We start from the raw sequence: 15,659 nt of genomic DNA on the forward strand, positions 1-15,659 counted from the left end.
TTCAGCACTGTAAATCATTGGAGTCGGTGGATAAATATATGCTAGGCTGAAATTCCATTGGATCGATAGGGCATCCCAGCCCGCCGCTTGCCGGTACTTGTATCTCGAAAAAAATTGATGCCACTTTGTATTGACAGGTGCCGCCATGAGGTCTATCTGCGGCTCTCCCAATCTCTCGCAAACCATCCTGTATATCTCCATGCTGAGACTCCACTCGCTGTGGTCTAGCCATTGTCTGCTGAGAGAGTCTGCTATACAATTCCTCACTCCCGGAATGTGAGTTGTGTGAAGGTTGAGAAGGTTGTGTTGTGCCCACGACATGATTGGTTCCACCTCCCTCAACAAGGCTCGGCTCTGAGTACCCCCTTGATTTCTTAAATAAGCTACTGCTGTAGTATTGTCTATCTTTAGTAACACTTCTTTGTTCCTGATTAGGGGGGCAAAGTGTAGTAGTGCTTTTAACACAGCTCTTACTTCTAATATATTTGCTGGAGTGTCCACTGGGTTTGCATCCCACCTGCCTTGAGCATAATTGTGGTCTAGGTGAGCACCCCAACCCCAATGACTCGCGTCTGTCGTTATTACGATGGGCTCTGGCAATATCAGCCTGTGATGATTTAGAAGATTCACGTCTTCTTCCCACCATGCCAGCTCTCTCTTCATCTTGGGAAGGATAACTATCTGTTGGTTGTAATCCTGATCATTGATCCAGAAAGCCCTTCTGGAAACTGCGGAAGTTCCATCTTGCCCATCTTACCATTGGTATGGCGGCTGCAAGGGTTCCCAGTATGCTTAGACATTGTCTTGCCGTCAAAGTTGTGTTTGCCTGAACCACTGAGATTCTCTCCTTTATAGTTTCCATCTTGTCTGCCGGTAGCTTGACCGCGTTCTTGTTTGTGTCCGCCTCTACTCTGAGAAACACTATCCTTTGCGTCGGCTCTAACTTGCTCTTTTCCCAATTTATGAGCCATCCGAACCTCTGAAGTCTCTGTACAAGTTTCACTTTGTGTTCTACCAAGAGAGGTCTGGATGGTGCTACCAACAGGATGTCGTCCAGGTAGTGATGAACGTGCAGGCCCCGTTTCCTTAATAAGGCAATAACTGTGATCAGTATTTTCGTAAAAACTCTTGGGGCAGTGCATATGCCAAAGGGCAATACCCGAAACTGGTAGTGCGCATCTCCCACAGAGAATCTGAGGTATTTCTGGAATGTAGCCTTTATCGGAACATGGAGGTAAGCATCTGCCAAATCGATCGAGAGCATCCACTCGTTCAGCTGGATTGTCGGGATAATGGTCTGTAACAACTCCATCTTGAATCTCTCCTGTTGTATATGTTGGTTCAAGAAGCGTAGATCCAAGACTGGTCTGAGTTGGCCTGACTTTTTTACTACAAAGAATAGGGGAGAATACAGGCCTGTAAATTTTTCTGCTGGATTCACCTCTACTATTGCCTTTTTCTGTAGTAACTCCTGAACATACAGGTTTAAACTTTCCTTCTTTTGTGCTGATTTTGGTATCGCTGTGGCCTTGAAGTGTGGTAATAGAGGTTCCCTTTTGAACTTCCAAGAGTGACCCCAGGTTAGAGTACTTGTGACCCAATTGTCCTTTATTTCCATCGCCCACTGATGTGCAAAGTTCTGAAGCCGTCCTCCTACCGGCTCCAGGTGGGCGAGCGCACCCTCAGAATGACTTGGCGGGCTGTGTGTTGGTGTTAGAGCTCTTTTGCTTACGGAATCTTGATAAGTTAGCCTGGCTGCTTTGCCAGTTCTTCCGAAAGGGCTGACTTCCTCTGGTCTGTCTGTAATCTCTACTTCTGCTCTGAAATGATCTCCTGTCATTAGAAGCTGTTGTCCTCCGCTTTCTGTCTTGGGGTATCAAACCGGACCTTCCTCCTGTGACTCGAGAAATTGCCGAATCCATCTTTTGGCCAAACAGGTTCTTGCCATCATATGGGATCCTGCACCATACGGTTTTTGAATTCGTATCCGCTGCCCACGGTCTGAGCCACATGGCCCGCTTTGCTGTCACTGTGTGAATGATCGCTCGTGTAGCACATCTAATTATATCTATTGCTGCTTCACTAATATAATCTGATGCCAGTTTAAAGTCTTCCAGAGCTCTGATTAGAGTCTTCCGGTCCACATTCTCCTGAATGGCACCCTCCAAGTTATCTGTCCAGGCTCTCAAGGCGCGAGAGATAGATGTCAGCGCAATAGCCGGCTTACAGACCGCTCCCATAGAACTGTATGCTCTCTTCAGATCAGTGTCCACCTTTCTCTCTAACGGCTCCCGGAATGATACTACATCTTCCAATGGTAACGTGACGTGTTTAGCCAGACGCATAACAGATGCGTCAACTACAGGGGGATTCTCTAATTGTTTAATAATGTCACCTTCTAAAGGATACAACTTTGAGAAGCGGTTATTCAAGGAGACCTTTCTCTCAAGCTTGGACCATTCATTCTGAATAAGCTCAGTGATTTCGTCCATAAGAGGGAAAGTCAGGGGTCTTTTCTTTAAATGAGGGAAGAATCTCCTCTTTTTCTCAGGCGGTTCTTCCTCCAATTCCCATTCCAAAGCTTGCCTCACTGCTTTCACAAATGGGGTTACCAAAGCGAAGTCAAATCCCACAGCCAAGTTATCCTCCTCTTCTGGCTGATCAAGGTTATCTGTTACAGCCTCGCCAGAGTGTGATGGTGCTGTGTGAGATGACGAGTGTTCTGCTAGTGATTTCTGAACCATCTCTCTGACCATTGGCTTAAAGTCTTCCCCTGGTTCATCCTCCGTGGGAATGGAATAAAAACAGTCAGAGCACACAAGTTTTCCTGGCATACAGCCCAGACCACAAGCCCAACATTTCTTCCTCTCTCTCCGTGATTTATCCTGATCCTGTCTTGTTTTGCTAGAGCGGGATCTATTTGATTCTGAAGATGACTTTCTTCTAGGAGTAGAAGGGTTATCTTCAGGTTGGGATAGGCTGCAAGGGGAATAGAGAAAACAGAAATATTTATTTCTGTTAAGATCTTCACCTCAAGTAGAAAGAAAGGCAACATAAATGAAAAACCCGTGCCCTACCTATCATTATCTGGCTGGTCTGTTTCGTGGGCAGTAAGGGCCACCTCCATACTCAGAACCTTAAACAAAAGAGACATATGGAGTATAAACATAAAATCATCCAATAGGAATTCTATAGGTGTAAAAATCCTGCACTGCACACACCTGGAAAAAAGATAAAGATGACTCCTATGAAAAGTTGCAACCGCAGTGTCACGATCCTGAGGGAAAGCATAGTCTCCATAAGCATACATTGAGCAATGTATAAGAAAAGTCACATACCAATTCAGTGCTAGTCGTTCCAACTAGCACCCACCTCAGACCTGCGTCCAATATCCTCCGTGCAGCGGCTGCGGCTAATCCAAGAGAAGGGTCGCGGCATCCACCCTCGCCGGCGTTCCGAGGATTGTCCGTGCGGCGAGGGGACGCCAACCCTCTCTGGATATGGGTGCGCCGGACCGGAAGTTGCGCTGACGTCACTTCCGCCGGAAGAACAGTGTACCAGCGTGGAGCGCTGTGTACTGCCGGTACTGTTCACTCTCAGAAACGCTGATTTACAGCGACCAGGCCCGCAGCAACCCCCAGAAAGACCAGCAGAAAGAGGGGGACCCCTAACCTACGCCTGTTTAAGGCAAAACGGCGGGGCTTCACGCAGAGAGGCACTGCATGGATAAGCTACCAAGAAAGCAGCAGGTAGGGCAAAAAATAAACGGATACTAAAATAACAAACATCTACTAACAGTCCTGAGGGAGGACGAGGAAAAAAAGCACCTTGAGTGGGGAGGGTCTAGAATTTATACTAACAAGTCCTGGTGGGGTTAAGGGGCGGGATTAACCCCCGTAGTATGCTGACATGGACATGGAAGGAAAAGTGTTTGTCCTTTGATATATGTTCAGCAGTCCCAATCAGCTATATAGCTTGCACAAGCCTATATAGACTTTATTCAGTCCAATAAATCACACTGCAAATACCACAGTTCGATCTTGGCTATGATTAGCTGGCAGCTTGCATATATACAGTGGCTTGCAAAAGTATTCGGCCCCCTTGAAGTATTCCACATTTTGTCACATTACTGCCACACAGGGCCGCCATCAGGGGGGGACAACCAACACAACAGTGATGGGCCCCGGGCCACCTTCTAACACGTGGCACCTGTTTTATGTGTCACCGGTCCTGATCTAGTCGCTCTCCACGCTTCTCTGCTCCGTAGTTAGAGCAGGGCTACAAGAACATGGCTGCCGATGTCCACAAATGCAGACATCGGCAGCTATGTTACTGTAGCTTTGCTATAACTATCAGTGAGGGCAGAGGGCTACACTGCACTTGTCCTCCCTCCCCCCTGCCTCTTATAAGGGCTCACTGCTGTTTTCCAGCACAACAGCAGACGTGAGGAATGTGTCTTCCTGCAGACTTGTACTCATTTTCCTGATGCCTTGAATCTGCAGTGTCTCGCACACACACGGTGAAGCTGTCTGCAGGACACCGCTCCGCCCCCTCACTCCTCCTGGCCGCAATAGCAGCATAGGGGGCGATATACAGGCTGGGAACGCGAACAATCACTCGCGTTCCCATGCCTGTCGGCCGGTGACGGCCAAACCGGAAGTGCTCGCCAGCGGGTCCTGGGCCATCGGAGCGGGGCTACGAGGGCACTGATCGTCTACAGGGGGCTGAGGGAAGCCCCAGGTGAGTTAATCTCATTTTTTTTTGTAGCCTTTAGGTTCACTTTAAGGCAGGGAACACAATTGTCAAGGAAAGGTAGGGGGGAAAGGCTGCGCATCCCTAAACACATGCTGCGATTGAATGGTTAATCGCACAGGCATACACCGCCTCTGCCAGACAGAAAAATGCATGCCCTGCATCCAAGGCAAGTGCTAACATTTATTAAACTAGAAGGTATTTTAGCTTCCAATATGATTTGCATGCAAAGTATATTATACTAGACACTTGCGCCACGGTGAGGCAGACCTCCGGGCAAGTGACCTAACCTAAATTTAAAACCTCGGGAGCAGCTAAGCAGAAAAAAATGTGTAATTTACATTTGGTAGAACAGCGAGGAGAACGCCAGCGCATACCACTAAGGCTGCATCTGAAATGACCACCAGCTCAGTGTGTAGCACCTATATAGACTTTCTACACACTTCGCATTCAATTCAGATGCAAATCATATGCAAATCTGCTACTACTTATCATGCAAACAGGAAACTCAGGAGGAGGGGCTGGGAGCAGCTAACCTAACAGTTACATAGTTACAAAGTTAAGGAAAGGTGGGGGGGGGGGGGGGGGAAAGGCTGCGCATCCCTAAACACATGCTGCAATTGAATGGTTAATCGCACAGGCACCTATATAGACTTTCTACACACTTCGCATTCAATTCAGATGCAAATCATATGCAAATCTGCTGTAACTGTTAGGTTAGCTGTTCCCAGCCCCTCCTCCTGAGTTTCCTGTTTGCATGATAAGTAGTAGCAGATTTGCATATGATGGGGGGGGGGGGGATATGGTGAGTAAGCCGCCAACACATGCTATTGGGGGCACCTAGTCCTAGCTATCCTGAGAGCACCTACTCCTAGCTATCTATCCTGCGGGCTCCTACACCTCCAATCCAATCCAAAAAAAGCTTTATTGGCAGGACAAAATACATTTAGCATTGCCAAAGCAAAGCATTAACATGGGGGGGGGGATAAGGGAAGGGTATAGGGGGTTGGGGTATGTATTCCTTAGGGTTTGGGGGATGTAAGGGACAATATGGGGGGTTGGGATATACAGTCCATGGGGGTACTGGGGGTATACAGTCCATGTGGTATCATGCTCTTCTCAGTTGGTGGCAGGCTGTGACATATCGGGCAGCTATTTGCACGGTTGTTTCCTCCTCCACCTCTCTACATATCCTGAGGGCACCTACTCCTAGCTATCTATCCTGAGGGCACCTACTTCTAGCTATCTATCCTGTGGGCTCCTACACCTCTCTACTTATCCTGAGGGCACCTACTCCTAGTTATGTATCCTGAGGGCACCTACTCCTAGTTATGTATCCTGAGGGCACCTACTCCTAGTTATGTATCCTGAGGGCACCTACTCCTAGTTATGTATCCTGCAGGCACCTACTCTTAGTTATGTATCCTGCAGGCACCTACACCTTGCGACCTATACTGAGGGCACCCACCTACACCTGGCTACCTATCCTGAGGGCACCTACTCCTGGCTTCCTGTACTGAGGGAACCTACCCCATGCTACCTATACTGAGTGCACCTATACCTGGCTACCTACCTACACTGAGTCTGAGGGTGTTTTATTTTTTTTTTTGGGGGGGGGGGTGTATGATGTGTCACGTAGATCTAATCATTTGGCTTGATGTGTCACGACTTCAAGAAAGTTGGGAACCATTGTTGTAAATGGTGTCGGTGATTGGGTAGCTAGTGGGCAGACACAGCAGCCAGTGTGTGGGCCTGGGAAGGGGGGCCCAGGCCTGATGATGTGTGAGGGGCCCCAAAATGTCTGATGGCGGCCCTGCTAGTGCCACAAACATGAATCAATTTTATTGGAATTCCACATGAAAGACCAATACAAAGTGGTGTATACGTGAGAAGTGAAATGAAAATCATACATGATTCCAAAATTTTTGTGGGGTGTGCGTAATTATTCATCCCCCTTTGGTCTGAGTGCAGTAAGTTGCCCATAGACGTTGCATGATGAGTGCTAATGACTAAATAGAGTGCACCTGTGTGTAATCGAATGTCAGTACAAATACAGCTGATCTGTGATGGCCTCAGAAGTTGTCTAAGAGAATATTGGGAGCAACAGCACCATGAAGTCCAAAGAACACACCAGAAAGGTCAGGGATAAAGTTATTGAGAAATTTAAAGCAGGCTTAGGCTACAAAACAATTTTCAAAGCCTTGAACATCCCACAAAGCACTGTTCAAGCGATCATTCAGAAATGGAAGGAGTATGGCACAACTGTAAACCTACCAAGACAAGGCCGTCTACCTAAACTCACAGGCCGAACAAGGAAAGCGATGATCAGAAATGCAGTCAAGAGGCCCATGGTGACTCTGGGCGAACTGCAGAAGTCTACAGCTCAGGTGGGGGAATCTGTCCAGAGGACAACTATAAGTCATTCACTGCACAAAGTTGGCCTTTATGGAATAGTGGCAAGAAGAAAGCCATTGTTAACAAAAAAGGATAAGAAGTCCCATTTGCAGTTTGCCACAAGCCATGTGGGGGACACAGCAAACATGTGGAAGAAGGTGCTCTGGTCAGATGAGACCAAAATGGAACTTTTTGGCCAAAATGCAAAACGCTATGTGTGGCGGAAAACTAACACTGCACATCACTCTGAACACACCATCCCCACTGTCAGATATGGTGGTGGCAGCATCATGCTCTGGTGGTGCTTCTCTTCAGTAAAGACAGTGAAGCTGGTCAGAGTTGATGGGAAGATGGGTGGAGCCAAATACAGGGCAATCTTGGAAGAAAACCTCTTGGAGTCTGCAAAAGACTTGAGACTGGGGCAGAGGTTAACCTTCCAGCAGGATAATGGCCCTAAACTTAAAGCCAGAACAACAATGGAATGGTTTAAAGCAAAACATATCCATGTGTTAGAATGGCTCAGTCAAAGTCCAGATCTAAATCCAGTCGAGAATCTGTGGCAAGATCTGAAAACTGCTGTTCACAAACGCTGTCCATCTAATCTGACTGAGCTGGAGCTGTTTTGCAAAGAAGAATGGGCAAGGATTTCAGTCTCTAGATGTGCAAAGCTGGTAGAGACATACCCTAAAAGACTGGCAGCTGTAATTGCAGCAAAAGGAGGTTCTACAAAGTATTGACTCAGGGGGCCGAATAATTACGCACACCCCACTTTGCAGTTATTTATTTGTAAAAAATGTTTGGAATCACGTATGATTTTTGTTCCACTTCTCACGTGTACACCACTATGTATTGGTCTTACATGTGCAATTCAATAAAATTGATTCATGTTTGTGGCAGTAATGTGACAAAATGAGGAAAACTTCAAGGGGGCCGAATACTTTTGCAAGCCACTGTATATATATAAGTTGGAATCATCTCACCAAAATCGTCATAGCAGTCCTGTTTGGATTAACCCATTCAGGTTCCGTCGTTTTCACGTGAGAAATGTTCACCTCCCATTCATTAGCCTATAACTTTATCACTACTAATCACAATGCACTGATCTATATCTTGTTTTTTCCGCCACCAATTAGGCTTTCTTTGGGGGGTACATTTTGCTAAGAGCCACTTTACTGTAAATGCATTTTAACAGGAAGAATAAGAAAAAAATGGAAAAATTCATTATTTCTCAGTTTTCAGCCATTATAGTTTTAAAATAATACATGCCTCCATAATTAAAACTCGCGTATTGTATTTGTCCATATGTTCCGGTTATTACACCGTTAAAATTATGTCCCTATCACAATGTATGGCGACAATATTTTATTTGGAAATAAAGGTGCATTTTTTCCATTTTGCATCTATCACTATTTACAAGTTTAAAATAAAAAAAATATAGAAATATTTCATCTTTACATTGATATTTAAAAAGTTTAGACCCTTAGGTAAATATTTACATGTTTTTTTTTTATTGTAATTTTTTTTTTTTTTTTATACTAAACATTTTATTTGGGTACTTTTGGGAGGGTGGGAGGTAAACAATAGATTTATAATGTAAATGTGTGTTAATTCTTTTTTTTTTTTTTTTTTTCAGGTGTAGTATTACTTTTTGGCCACAAGATGGCGGCCATGAGTTTGTTTACATGACGTCACTCTAAGCGTAGCACGCGCTTAGAGTGACGCATCGGGAAGGAGACGGCCAGAAAAAGGTCAGCTTCCGAGAGAAGCTGTCGCTTTTTCAGCGGGGGAGAGGAATCAGTGATCGGGCTCCATAGCCCGATACATTGATTCCTTGGCTAATGAATCCGCGGCCGGGAGTGCGCGTGCACGCGCACGATCGGCCGCGGGGGCGCGCGGTAGCGCGCATGGTTCCTGGACGTAGAAACTACGTCCAGGAACCAAAATAGGTTAAGTTAGTTACGGTTTTTGGCTCTTTGGGGGGTCCACTCTGCATGGCTACGCAGTATCGCTGGTTAAACTTCGGCGCGAAACTGGGGCTGACTGGCGTCCCAGTTAAGCCCTCTGTTCAGGTCTCAGCGCTTCTCTGTCGATGAGACCGCAGCTTCGCAGCTCAAAAGCGGCACAGGAGACTTTCCCAGCGTGGATTAGGGATTACATTTGACTGGCTGCATCAGATGGAGTTTCTGCTCATTTGCGTGTATTCAGCCACCGTCATTTGCTGTCCTGCTCCTTTTTTGCATTCTAGTGGCTGTCTCTTTTACTACGCGTACATATTTTTGTGTACGTATGAGCGACAACCACAGTGGAATGCCTGAACTTCCAGGAGGCGTACTTTATGACGCCATCCACCGGAAGTTGGAGGGCAGGCGACGGGCAGCGGCATGCCGAGATCTATTGGATTTCCCTTATTTAAACTGACAGCGCAAACTGATTGGCGTGTGCAGTCTCTCAGAAGACGCTCATTTGAGCGAAACAGGCAACCCACCGCTCCCACTTCACCCCACTGACTGCAGGATCGGGAAGGAATATTTGCTAAAGCTGGAATTTTTAACTTTTGTTATACAGCCAGTTCTAATAAAGCTGTGATTTTAAGCAAGGAGCTGCGAGTGCCAATCTGATTTCTCTTCTACTGTCAACTGCAAAAATCGTGGAGTGGAGGAGCACTCAGTAAAAGGAGAAATTCCTGCGTGCCCAAGCCACAGGTCTCAGTACCAATGCTGCAAGATTAAGAAGATTCCCCGTGCAGTACGCTCTCCTATTTATCCTATTCCTGGGTGATACAGACTTTTAAGCCGGTTGTGAGCGCATATGGAACAAAGCATCATTTGACGACATGATCTACACAGTGGCAAGGATACAAAAGGAACTTCCAGTCATTGATGAGAAAATTAATAATATTGGAGACCGTTTGAAACATATATTAACGGCCGAGGAATTTGAAACATACGCAGATACTTTTAATAAGAAAATGGCGAATTACAGAAAAGTTGGAGAAGATATAAAGAGATCCAAATACCGCCGTGACCTTTCTGATTATACGACCGGTTTTGTATATGCATGGCAGAAATCAACTGTCCAACCGAGAGGCAAGAGAGTCCCTAAACCAATGCACCCAAGAAAGAAGGGCGTGAGGCCTTTCACTTCTGAGCAGGAGGCATCCTCAAGTCATTTTTTACCTTCCTCCCGGGACACCTCTCCAAATACTAGAGGGGGAGGAGACGGAGGGGCGGCACAAGGTATAAACGGAGCCAACAAAAAGGACAGATGACCCTAAGACAGCGGAGGGAACAAATATCATACCGCAAGTGGTCAACATTTCTAGTTACCCACTCACAGAGATAGAGGAAAGAGTACTGAATTACGGATTTTCATTCAGTCCTACGAACAAACCGGATTTCTTCACTTTGGATCAGGAACTTTTTCATTTTTTTCGCAACATTTAGTAACAAACTGGTGGTGCGCTCTCCACAAATACACTGTCAGTAGGTATAGATCCTGTGGTTATTATGTGGTTAAAGAGGCAAGACAAGTATCTTTTTGGCATGTGGGAAACAGAACTAGAGGAAGCTAGAACTAGTAGAGAAAGACAGAGAAAACATATAAGCTAGGTATTGGCCTTGGGTACCAGCTTTTTATGTAAGCGTTACAAGATCAGCGTGTTAACTTCTCAACTGCCCTGCATAAAATACAGTTGCATAAAAATAATACTTACATTCGATGAGAAAGAAGAAGCAGATTACACCAAGTACCCCAATTATAATTCCTGGAACAATGAAGGACAAGCCCCAGGCAGAGGAGACAAAAGCCCCAGCGATTAAGGAGCCCAGGATGTTGCCAACAGCTGTGTGTGAGTTCCAAATGCCCATGATGAATCCTCTCCTGCAACCCAGACATGGAAACAGCAGAGAACAAAGATTAGGTTTGACATGAAGGTCTACAGTATACTTTTGCAATTTTCATACAATCAATCATTAGCAACATAGGTAAAAAAAAATAAAAAAAAATTAAAGAGGTCTGAATGAAATGCTGGAGATCCCAGAAAAATAACACACAGACACTTGGTGGGGGGCGCATACATTTGAAAAAGCTGCGTGCTAATTTAGGTGCAGCGCTAAATAACAATAATGGTAAATTTCAATTGCGGTACTAGAATATCGGTATATTTACCAATATTCTACAACCTGACTGATATAGTGAATATGACTATCGGCAATATTTGACGATATTTCACTATAACCTAACTTCTTCCTACTCTCACACAGAACCCTCCCACCCGGGCTACGATTAACCCTAACCCTAACCCTCAGCGCTGCGTAATATGTTGGCGCTTTATAAATACAATAAATAAATAATAAATAAATAACCCTACTAATTTTCACCTAGCACACTGAAGGTCATGTGACTAGCGAGAGGCCTCATGACTGATACAGCACGTGACCCATCTAGACCGAACTGCTTTTATTTTACACAATATTGACTTGCATATCTATTGTGTGAGGTTGTGGTCACCTGTTGACCACAAAGATGGCTGCAGGTTTTTAAAGAGCCACAAGCACAGAGATTGTGTGTACTATCTTGTCACCTACTGCTGTGGAATAGGATTGCTAGCTGCCTTCAAGCACTGGTCTGCTTGAGTGATTGAAGAGGAATGCTCATATATATTGTACAATTTCAGGCCAATAGCATGCTGATATTTGAGTGATCCCCAAAACATCAAACAAATCACACATGGGGTTTCAAGAGCAAGTACACGTGGACACCTACAAGGGTGCTAGGATACCCCCAATCATGTATTCGAATGATCACTTACGAATTGGTCGTGATTGTGATCACAGATAGAAATGGATATCAGACTCGAATGCGGTTTAGAGTCGGATAACCCCATGTAATCACGAATCAAGACTTGTAATCATGAATTGCCTTTAAATTGCCCCTTTAAACCCTGTTTGACATGAAATGATGCATGATGCATCATTTTTATTTATTAAAAATAACAATTACGCATGTGGGAAGGTACAGTGGGTTGCAAAAGTATTCGGCCCCCTTGAAGTTTTCCATTTTGTCACATTACTGCCACAAACATGCATCAATTTTATTGGAATTCTACGTGAAAGACCAATACAAAGTGGTGTACATGTGATAAGTGGATCAAAAATCATACATCATTCCAAACATTTTTTACAAATAAATAACTGCAAAGTGGTGTGTGCGTAATTATTCAGCCCCCTGAGTCAATACTTTGTAGAACCACCTTTTGCTGCAATTACAGCTGCTACAGCTTTGCACATCTAGAGACTGAAATCTTTGCCCATTCTTCTTTACAAAACAGCTCCAGCTCAGTCAGATTAGATGGACAGCGTTTGTGAACAGCAGTTTTCAGATTTTGCCACAGATTCTTGATTGGATTTAGATCTGGACTTTGACTGGGCCATTCTAACACATGGATATGTTTTGTTTTAAACCATTCAGTTGTTGCCCTGGCTTTATGTTTAAGATCGTTGTCCTGCTGGAAGGTGAACCACCGCCCCAGTCTCAAGTCTTTTGCAGACTCCAAGAGGTTTTCCTCCAAGATTGCCCTGTATTTGGCTCCATCCATCTTCCCATCAACTCTGACCAGTTTCCCTGTTCCTACTGAAGAGAAGCACCCCCAGAGCATGATGCTGCCACCACCATATTTGACAGTGGGGATGGTGTGTTCAGAGTGATGTGTAGTGTTAGTTTTCCACCACACATAGCATTTTGCATTTTGGCCAAAAAGTTCCATTTTGGTCTCATCTGACCAGAGCACCTTCTTCCACATGTTTGCTGTGTCCCCCACATGGCTTGTGGCAAACTGCAAACGGGACTTTTCATGCTTTTCTGTTAACAATGGTTTTCTTCTTGCCACTCTTCCATAAAGGCCAACTTTGTGCAGTGCACGACTAATAGTTGTCCTCTGGACAGATTCCCCCACCTGAGCTGTAGATATCTGCAGCTCGTCCAGAGTCACCATGGGCCCCTTGACTGCATTTCTGATCAGCGATCTCCTTGTTCGGCCTGTGAGTTTAGGTGGACGGACCTGTCTTGGTAGGTTTACAGTTGTGCCATACTCCTTCCATTTTTGAATGATCGCTTGAACAGTGCTCCGTGGGATGTTCAAGGTTTTGGAAATCTTTTTGTAGCCTAAGCCTGCTTTAAATTTCTCAATAACTTTATCCCTGACCTGTCTGGTGTGTTCTTTGGACTTCATGGTGTTGTTGCTCCCAATATTCTCTTAGACAACCTTTGAGGCCGTCACAGAGCAGCTGTATTTCTATGGACATTAGATTACACACAGGTGCACTCATCATCATCATGAGTCATTAGCACTCATCAGGCAATGTCTATGGGCAACTGACTGCACTCAGACCAAAGGGGGCTGAATAATTACGCACACTCCACTTTGCAGTTATTTATTTGTAAAAATTGTTTGGAATCATGTATGATTTCCGTTCCACTTCTCACGTGTACACCACTTTGTATTGGTCTCTCATGTGGAATTCCAATAACATTGATTCATGTTTGTGGCAGTAATGTGACAAAATGTGGAAAACTTCAAGGGGGCCGAATACTTTTGCAAGCCACTGTGCATATGTGTGTGTATATATATATATATATATATGTGTGTATATATATATATATATATATATATATATATATATATATATATATATATATATACACACATACACAGTATAGGGTTTCTGTGGGGTGTTTAACCATTTCAGCCGCCCGGTGCGGAGGCACGCTTTGGCGTCCCCGTGTTGTCCCCCGGTAGCCCTGGGATCAGTGAATGGGAACATGGTTTCCGTTTACCGATCTAAGTTGCAGGCAGAAAAACCAACGGTTTCTTATGAGAGACCGCAGTTTTTCTAAAACAAAATTTCCCCCGTCCTCCTTGTGCTTCCGGTAAGCAAGAAGCACAAGGAGAAAAAAAAAACTTAAGGTGGCCATCTTGTGGCCAAATAGTAAAACTACATCTTTCATGCCAATTTACACATATTATAACATTACAAATTAACTGTTTATTTCCCAACACCAAAAAAAATTACCCAAATAAAATTTTTAATGAAAAAAAAGAAATACAATAAAAAATAAAAAAAACAAACATAAATAGTTACCCAAGGGTCTGAACTTTTTAAATATGCATGTGAAGGGGGTATACTACGAACAATTTTTAAATTATAAGGTTGTAAATAGTGATGAACGCAAAACTGAAAAAATGCACCTTTATTTCCAAATAAAATATTGGCGCCACACATTGTGATAGGGACAACATTTAAATGGTGTAATAACCGAGACACACGGGCAAATAAAATACATAGGTTTTAATTATGGTAGCATGTATTATTTTAACCACTTGAGGACCTAGGGCTTTCTACCCCTTAAGGACCGGCCACTTTTTTTCCATTCAGACCACTGCAGCTTTCACGGTTTATTGCTCGCTCATACAACCTACCACCTAAATGAATTTTGGCTCCTTTTCTTGTCACTAATAAAGCTTTCTTTTAGTGCTATTTGATTGCTCCTGCGATTTTTACTTTTTATTATATTCAGCAAAAAAGACATGAATTTTGGCAAAAAAATGATTTTTTTAACTTTCTGTGCTGACAGTTTTCAAATAAAGTAAAATTTCTGTATACATGCAGCGCGAAAAATGTGGACAAACATGTTTTTGATAAAAAAAAACCCATTCAGTGTATATTTATTGGTTTGGGTAAAAGTTATAGCGTTTACAAACTATGGTGCAAAAAGTGAATTTTCCCATTTTCAAGCATCTCTGACTTTTCTGACCCTCTGTCATGTTTCATGAGGGGCTAGAATTCCAGGATAGTATAAATACCCCCCAAATGACCCCATTTTGGAAAGAAGACATCCCAAAGTATTCACTGAGAGGCATAGTGAGTTCATAGAAGATATTATTTTTTGTCACAAGTAAGCGGAAAATGACACTTTGTGAAAAAAAAAAAAAAAAAAAAAAAGTTTCCATTTCTTCTAACTTGCGACAAAAAAAAATGAAATCTGCCACGGACTCACCATGCTCCTCTCTGAATACCTTGAAGTGTCTACTTTCCAAAATGGGGTCATTTGTGGGGTGTGTTTACTGTCCTGACATTTTGGGGGGTGCTAAATTGTAAGCACCCCTGTAAAGCCTGAAGGTGCTCATTGGACTTTGGACCCCTTAGCGCAGTTAGGGTGCAAAAAAGTGCCACACATGTGGTATTGCCGTACAAAGGAGAAGTAGTATAATGTGTTTTGGGGTGTATTTTTACACATACCCATGCTGGGTGGGAGAAATATCTCTGTAAATGACAATTTGTTAATTTTTTTTACACACAATTGTCCATTTACAGAGATCTTTCTCCCACTCAGCATGGGTATGTGTAAAAATACACCACAAAACACATTATACTACTTCTCCTGAGTACGGCGATACCACATGTGTGGCACTTTTTTGCACCCTAACTGCGCTAAAGGGCCCAAAGTCCAATGAG

General features: G+C 44.0%; 1 protein-coding gene across 3 annotated transcripts in view; it reads right to left on the reverse strand.

Moving 5' to 3' along the window:
- SLC37A2 (solute carrier family 37 member 2) overlaps positions 1–15,659 on the reverse strand; it is a 1,087,044-nt gene that overhangs the window by 593,025 nt on the left and 478,360 nt on the right. For all 3 annotated transcript variants that reach the window (XM_068240256.1, XM_068240255.1, XM_068240254.1), the window contains exon 7: positions 10,859–11,025. In XM_068240256.1, coding sequence (XP_068096357.1) covers positions 10,859–11,025 — 167 coding nt within the window. The remainder of the gene's footprint in view (positions 1–10,858; positions 11,026–15,659) is intronic.

The sequence above is a fragment of the Hyperolius riggenbachi genome, chromosome 6 (assembly GCF_040937935.1).
Source record: "Hyperolius riggenbachi isolate aHypRig1 chromosome 6, aHypRig1.pri, whole genome shotgun sequence".
In the NCBI taxonomy this organism is placed as follows: domain Eukaryota; kingdom Metazoa; phylum Chordata; class Amphibia; order Anura; family Hyperoliidae; genus Hyperolius; species Hyperolius riggenbachi.